The 8,155-nt window shown below is 42.4% G+C and overlaps 1 protein-coding gene across 2 annotated transcripts in view; it reads right to left on the bottom strand.

Annotated features, from left to right (window-relative positions):
• The window catches only part of SLC13A4 (solute carrier family 13 member 4), a 53,595-nt gene extending 50,218 nt beyond the window's left edge, over positions 1 to 3,377 (bottom strand). For both annotated transcript variants that reach the window (XM_019515449.1, XM_019515450.1), the window contains exon 1: positions 2,531 to 3,377. In XM_019515449.1, coding sequence (XP_019370994.1) covers positions 2,531 to 2,629 — 99 coding nt within the window. In that variant the 5' untranslated portion in view covers positions 2,630 to 3,377. The remainder of the gene's footprint in view (positions 1 to 2,530) is intronic.
• Positions 3,378 to 8,155: the final 4,778 nt, after the last annotated feature.

Here is an 8,155-nt window from a genome sequence, read left to right as displayed (position 1 = left end):
CCCCCCCCCCCCCATTCACTGTCTAATGTAACTACAGAAGTGGAGTACAAGAGGGTGGGATTCCAAAAGCACTCCCTGTTTCTTTTACAAATGTCTCTGACTGAGGAAATATTAGTGACACTACTGTGGATTCCAAGGTCTGCTAAATTACCCATAGGTACCAACTCTGGTTTCCCTTTACATGGCACTAATCTGCAAAAAATTAGGAGAGAGAATGTTAGTGTTCTCTGATATATGTTTTAACTTACTGTTACCATGCCAGGATATAAAAAAGAAGACATAGCCAGTATTTACACAGGACCTAAACAAAAACAAAGTGTTGTGTTCATGTACTCTCTTTGGTGGCTCTGCAGTACACTTAACTACCAAATGTCATTCTCAGAGCTGTGCTGCTATCAACAGAGCATTACTTGGGACACAGACAGAGATGCATGTGTTCAGAGGCATAAGCGGGCACTTGAGTGCCCTGAGTGGCTGCTCTATGCAAGGCAGTGCCGATGGCTGTGCTGCTGGTGGCACAGCGGTGGCCAGGCCAGCAGCACATCTACCTCCCCCAACTCCCTAGGTCAGTCTCAGCCATCCCTACCACCCCTCACTGGCTACTGTAGATATTCATTTCAATCTCCATGAAACATATAAGAACGTGCTTGATGATTGAAACAGAATGCAACGAATAGTATAGTTATTTAATCTTCAAACTTTATGGGGGACCTGCACTCTGTGAAGTGTAAAAGAATAAATGCCACATTAAAACCAAACTAAATAGTGTTGTGTCAACTTAATTGATTAAGTTTAAATTTTTAATGGAATTATAGATGCATCTGGTTCATTCTACAGTTCTTTGACTCCAATTCCGTGTTGCCTCATTCCTTTTGTATTTATTCATGGCCATGAAAAGCAAGTGCAATGCATCCTGTGGTAGCTTTTACTGCCACTTTGCAGTGGTATAAATGACTACAGAAAGAACATAGCAGTAGTGTGTTGGATCCCATACTCTGTAACAGCATATAAGGCTATTGAACTTCTTTTTTAAAAAACATATAACTGCACCATAACTTCTTTTGTTATTAAAGACTTTCCTTATAAAAGCCCAAGCCCCTGGCTCCAAGGCTCTTTGTAAGTAGGGACTGATTATGTATGATAAAATCTAGTGCAACAGAATTTATGTAGCATACAAGGAGTCCTCAGATCCTGGTGTTCCTATGGACGCTGGGTATGTCCTGAATGCTGATAAGCTAAAACATGAGGTCAGAAAGTTCACTGTAATTGGGATGCTACTTTGCTGAAGTTCAAGAGGTGAAAACTCTCTTATCAGATGAATGCCTGTAAAATGACACAACTGTAATTCTCTAGAAAGAAGGCAGGGCAAATAAATCTGTGAGAACTGCAAGTTGAGGAAAGAGATACAGACAAATCAGCATAGGCTTAGACTTTCTGACCATATTGATCAACTCACTATTTCTCTTCTGGGATTTGTATGAGACTCAAACACACTGAAAAAGCATGGTAACAAATGCCTTCTACTTTGCTATGAAGTGAAGAGCAATAAAAACTGCTTTGGGCTTGCTAGTGTTGGAATATCCCAGGTCTGTGAATCCTGCCTTTCTAGCCCATCAAACTCTCTGACTAGACTTTAAACAGTTCCGGATGATTTTATAACTAGTAATAACATCTGTATTTATGCCTAAAATGCTCCAGCTTCAGGATGGAGGTGATTTGACCATGTACAGGGTTTAGGAAGGTATTTTTATCCCCGTGTATAGCACTGTGCCCCTTCCTAAGTAAATATTCATATGTAAATAATCGCCCCTGAACTCATTGCTGTAGAATTTTGAATACCTCAAAACAGTAACAAATTATGCTTCATTATCCCTGGAAGGGATGAAAGCATTATTATTGTTCATTTCATAAATAGGCAAACACAGGAAAAGAGGAGTTAAGTGAATTAATGACAATACTTTCCTTTTCCTTTGTTTTGTGCTGCCATGGCTTTCTCTGAACCACCAGCTATTAGTTAGTTCCAGAAATACAGCAGTGTACCAGAAAGATGCAGGTCTGATATATAATGGAAAATCTCCATATGAACATACTTTTCCATCCCTAAATCCTAACTTCAATCTTTACCTCACTTTCCCTGTAAAATTACAAACCCAGTCTGTCTCCAAACTCCCTGTATGACTGCTCATCATAAAGCTTTATGATACTTCATGTAATTTTTTTAAAGATTTGTCTTTAGAGTTAATCCAACTTAACTGGCAAATAGAATCTATAGCCCCCCGCCCCTTCTTTTAAAAATGCAGTCTTTTAAAAATGTAACTTTTTCAGCTTCTTTCCTGAGTACACTGCTCATAATAATATGCTGGGTTGCTGTGGAGATTATCATGAATGCTTCTAAATAAATTGTAGTGTTAGTTTTTTAAGAAGTATCAGTTCCTACAAGAACAACTACTATCTAGTCCCTGTCTGGGACAGCGCTACACTAACCCACCAGTGCACACAAGCCTTAATAAGAAAGCAATAAGATACTTACACTGCTGGGATATAGGAGTGGCAAAGGAAGCAGCAGAAGTGGAATAAGGACAACCAACAGCAGGTTTCTGGCCCTGAGAAGCTCCTTCATGACTGCCATACTGTTTCACTTCCCGGGCACTCTCTTCCTTGGTTTGTCTTCTTTTTCCACTGAGGCTTCTATTTCAGCACTGGATCCTTCTTCAATTTTGCCCTAATTTTTCTAACAGGGCTCTGTCTGCACTGTGTCCTTTCCCCCAACACCCACTTACAATGTCTTTGTTAATTTATTTGTTCTTTAATCTTTTTAAAATTAAATCCTATCAACTTTGCTGCTTTTTTTACTCGGGTTTATGTAGGGCTTACAAGTACGTCCTTATGATTATTGTGCTGTAACCTGCAGGGGTTTGCAAGCTGGAGCATAGTGGTCTTGTTGGTAATGGTCTTTTTACTTAGAATCAGGGAAGTTGCAGTATTGACTTCTCATCCTTGTTTCTTAAAGTCTCTTTTCCTTCCATCATTTGGTTTGCAGTGATGTTAGTCCTGTTTTAGTAAACCAAGCCTGATGTCCTTATAGTCACCCACAGTCTCTTCTTCCTGGCTTGCTAATATTGCAGTCTGATTCTCCCAACTCAGATTTCTTTATGCTTGGATAATTGTTAATATAAACGATTTACAGCTTAAAGCACTTGAGGAAATGTGCAGGGGTGGGCTTTTTTGGGGGTGGATTTCTTTTTTTTTTTAAGATTGCCTCCTCTTCTAGCCCTCTGCCTTGTGCTCTATTCAGATTTCTTCCGTATAATATTCTAATCCTCTCTTTTCTGCTTTAAGTTTACCTTTCCCCTACATATCCTCAGCCTGGAATCCACAGAGCAACAGTTCTTGCAAAGATTATCCTCAGTCTTAAGATAAAAACTTATTAAAAAGCTTTGTCCAACTACAATTCACCAATGGGAAAGATGGAAAATGGTGGAAGCTCCACCCCCTTATCTAAGAGCCAATCAAGAAGTTAGAGAAAATAAACAACCTTCTCTCCCAAAGGAAAGCCTTTTCTAGTTGGCCTTCAGTGTTGTTATTTCAAGGCCTGGGAGCTGTTGATAAATAAACAACCATTGTTTTTCTCTAAAATATACTTTCTCTTTCATGATCCCGATGGCTTCATTCCAGGAAGACTAATAATTCATCAGGGATGTGCTCTGCTCTTTGCCTATGTATACACCACAGCAGTTGGGCAGTGGAATTCAGACTCCCCAAGCATAGGCTTCTGCTGGATTAGGTAAAACAGCATGTCCTGTAGCAATGATAACATTGATCTTGATATGATTAATGTGGAGTCCACTGACAGTACTGAAGGCTTCAGGAACATATTTAATCCACTGGTCTGGTGTATCTACAGATTGCAGGGCACCCATATCTAGTGTGTTGCATGTTGTGAGAAGCCACACATATGAAGGCCCAGTTCCAAAACAGACTTTAAGTTATCCAACCTCATTTCTACCAAACCTACCCGAAGTCAGGCCTGCTGGCAGCCTGTAGAAAAACTGAGCTGTATAGGCCAAGTAGAAGAGCAGTGCAGTATCTCTACTGAGGGCTGCAGGTTCAAGGTGTGGTGTGAGCTGCTGGCCAAAAAATGCTTCCCAAGTGACAGACACATCTTATGATTTTTCCAGATTCCCTAATGGTCACTAGTCAGCAAATGGAGGCTTGAAAATACCATGCCTGTAGTTTAAGCCCTATATCACAGGTATCTGATCCTCGTAAGTAAGAGAATTAGATCTGAAGAATGCAGAGATGGGTAGTAACAACGAGAGATGGGGTAATGAAGTCTCTGTGCTGCTAAGATCTGGGTGCAACCAGCCTCCACTGTTGGGGTCTTCATGGCAACCCAGACTGTAGCTATGGCAAAACACACACCATGTCACATATTGTCAATAACTACCTGCAGACTAAGCTCTGTGGCAGACTACAGAAACTGCACATGGCCACTGAGGACACTATCACATGGCTCGGTGATTACGCACAAGCTGACTGACCAGGGTAATGAAGGGAGGCTAGGGACAATGGAAGGATACTGAACAGAATGGTGGAAAAAATGAAGTCCTTCCTTGTACTCTTTTTAGTTGTCATTATTGCCCATTATTGTCCCCACACTGTAGAACTGGGAGGCTGAAAAGACAAAATACATGGGGTGAGAGTCTCCACCTTCTAGTTTGCATATTTGTTGTCATCCATGGGACATACAGGACTGTGGAGTGAAAAGTGGAGATAAAAGACCACCACTCTATCATAGCAAGGCTTTCAGGCTCATTTATCAAAGATGGAACATGGTCACACACATTTCAGGACAGAGGAGAACAGAGCCATAAGGGGAACATTCTGGGTGCAAAGAAGGAACTTTAACATCTGTAACAGTGACTGCAGATCATGGTCTGAAACTTTCACCTTCTTGATGCTGTAGCCCATGTGATAAGGAATAGAAAAATGAAGTCACCGGTCTTCAGTTGCAACCATGAGTAGCTGATTCTGGCATGAATTGTGCCAGAGTTTGTTGCTGTATGCTAATTACACTTGTAGATGCACCCTTCATTTATGTGTATGAGTAGCGTGGGAGAGGAAGGCTATGCACAGCAGGGACACCTGTCTAGAATCAGCTCTATCATACTGAACCCTTTGCCCCTTTCTCACTTCTCAGTGATATAAAATGGGGAAACTCATATTTGAATCTTAACTATTCTTCCTCTTGGAAAAAAGTGAAAGTTTGCTTCCTCCTGTTCTCATCTGCTCTGTGTATTCTGTATCCTCTACTTGTGGAAAAGCTAATTACCCCAAGGGGTGGGGCAGGGGGTTTTACCCTATGTATCCTTCCCACCAAATTCCTGCCTTTTTAGATATATTTTCCCAATGTTTTTTGTTCTGCTAGAGTGGGAGCATATCTGTGATTCACCCAGACAGAGCACTGTAAGAACAACATGCATTGTGCTGAACTAAGAAGATATTAGTCCAACAGACTTCATGCATCATTTTTTTGGCAAAGCATTTCAGTTTCCTGAAAACTAGTGTAAGCCATCACTTGGCTACTCCTAGTATGAGAAGAAAGACCTCCAGGAATTTTCATCAAAAAAATAAACTTGAAAGTTTGCAGAAAAGGACTGGTTTGGCAATTTTTAATAGAACAGTGACTTCAATTTTCTCATTTTGTTTGCCAAAATATCTCATGTTCATTTTGCAATATTTCAGTTTGATAAGAAAAATGTTTTGTATTACTGTTATCCTTCCAGTTAGCAGTGTTTGAACTTCTATATTAACTTGTATTATGTAATATCGCTACATTATATTTATATACATTATAGTGGGACCTGGGCCAAAGGGCCGCACCGGAGCGGGGCCCGGCTGCTACACTCTCAGTGGGTGTTTCATCCCCGTATTATTATATCCTTCCTGCCATGACTTGATGTTAATGTAAGAGACATCAGGAGGTGGTATCTGACTGTATGGGGTTCATTGAGATGGGTGCAGGTCTTAGTGTTTGGGAGTCTTCTGTGGGGCTCTGCCTCCTCTACACCCAACCCCTTTCCACTTGGGTATTCCACTGATGATCAGGATATGTGCCTGGCCTTCCTTGGTGCCTGTCTTAACATGCTAAGAGAAAAGGTCCAACGGGAGAAGAAAAACCAAGTGCCCTTGGACTGATATGAGCTGGCCAAGCCCTGTGACTCTGGTAAGAGTCTACAGCTAACAACTCCTGGGCCATGTAGGAATTAGTAAATCAATACAATGTAAATAGTCATGTCTGTCTCTGCTTATGAGCCTCACTTCAGCCTTGCAGTGTGCATCTGCCTTCTCTTCAGGTGGTTGAGGCTCTTTGGGATTTGCCCCCCAGTTGCAAACCTATTTCACAGGGCAGGCCTGTTTCAGGCCAGACCCTGCGGGTAGTTTGGGCTACAGACACTACAAACCCCTGTGAGGTCCTTTTGGGTGCCTGACATCCAGTGTCCGCAGGGTAGTCAGGGTCTTGCTGTGGGGGCTGGGGTAGAGCTGGTCTCTGGTAAGATGTCCTTGGCTCTGGTGGATGAAAGAACCATGGGTCAGTGGCTACACCAGCACCTCCCCTTCTCTCAGTATGGTGCTGCCCTACAAGGGAAATTCCAGGTTGGCCTGGGCCAACCCCGGACCCCTGCATACCACCACATGCCCTGCAGCCACCACCAGGTGCTGAGAGTCCTTGTCAGGCTCATGATCACCCACAGCTGTGGCCTCTGGGCCCTAGGTGGCAGCGGGTATGCTGGCCACCTGTTCTCATTCCTGGCTGGGCTCTGAGGCCAGGTGGAGCCCAGCTTCTGGCTCTCAGTCCTGCCTGGAGGGTGGGCACATGGAGAGCACATCATCCACCATGTGCCTGCGCTACCTGGGGAGGAGGTGCACAGTGGGGCACACTGCCTACCTGTGGGCTCACTGATTACTGTTGGGATGGCCTGGAGTCCTGTGGACTGTAGGGCATCCTGGCAGCCATCACCCCAGTAAGTGCATGGCCTGGCTGGTCCCTACTACAATGTTTACTATTACACGTATTCACGGTTTGATACTATTGAACTGCCCTGTTTTGATTTTATTGAGATTAAGCATTTTATTTTATTGAGATTAAGCATGGCTTCAAAGTGAGTGTTTTTGGAATTTCCTTTCTGTGAAAAATGTAAGCATTTTGGCTTGTGTTCTAATCCAGGCTGAAAACAAATGTTCAATGTCAGAATTTCCTGCCTAATAAAAGTCCATTTTTCAGACCAGATGTGATGGCTATGCTTTACACAGAGCTAAAGAGACTGAGGATATTGAGGTGCCAAGGGAATCATTAAATAGCCAATCAGCTGCTGAAATAAAAACATATTGCAATGGCAAGCCACTACATGTCTTTAATGGATTTACTTTCTTTAACAAATACACCAGACAGCTAAGTAATTCCAAATACACTGCATTTTTATCATTTCCTTTAGGATTCTATGTTAAATAAACTTAGGGAATCCAAGGAATATAGTAATATTTCTATTATGTTACAAAAAGAACTTGAAAAAACTACATTTTACACTGAGAAATTTAAGTTTTACCAAGCCTTTTTGTAAGGTACAGTACCCTATGTGTTATACTAGGACAGGCTAAGCTGTGTTTTGGACAGAAATTTTCTGAGGGGCTCATAAGCCTCACTGTTAAATTTACCATGATGTACTGTCCTGGGCAGGGAAGGGAGCAAGTCTTTGTACTGAAATCTTCTTGCCTCAGCCCTTGGTTGCTGTTACTGCATAGAAATACATAATACTGCTGGTTATTAAAGAAGCTTGTAATTACTCTGCTTGTCCTTTCCAGCAAACTGCTGGGGCTGAGCCCTGCCTAGCCCTTTAGAGCAGGAACGACCAACCTGCAGAATGTGCACCACAGGCAGCCTCTGTGAGTGGTACATGGCAAATCAGGGAGGGGATGGGCAGCACAATGGCAGGTAAAGCAGGAAGCAGAAAGAAGAGAAACAGATCAGGAGGGAACACAGTAGGCCTGTGTGAAGTGGCTAGTATTTGCTTCAGATTCAGCTGATTTGGGGGACAGTGATTCAATTCGGTGATTCAAATCACTGTCCCAAATCGATCTGGCTGAATCTGATTCA

The sequence above is a fragment of the Gavialis gangeticus genome, unplaced genomic scaffold (assembly GCF_001723915.1).
Source record: "Gavialis gangeticus isolate Ggan-Ray unplaced genomic scaffold, GavGan_comp1, whole genome shotgun sequence".
NCBI lineage: Eukaryota > Metazoa > Chordata > Crocodylia > Gavialidae > Gavialis > Gavialis gangeticus.
Note: the sequence above shows the minus strand (reverse complement) of the source record. Positions and strands in the feature narration are given on the sequence as shown.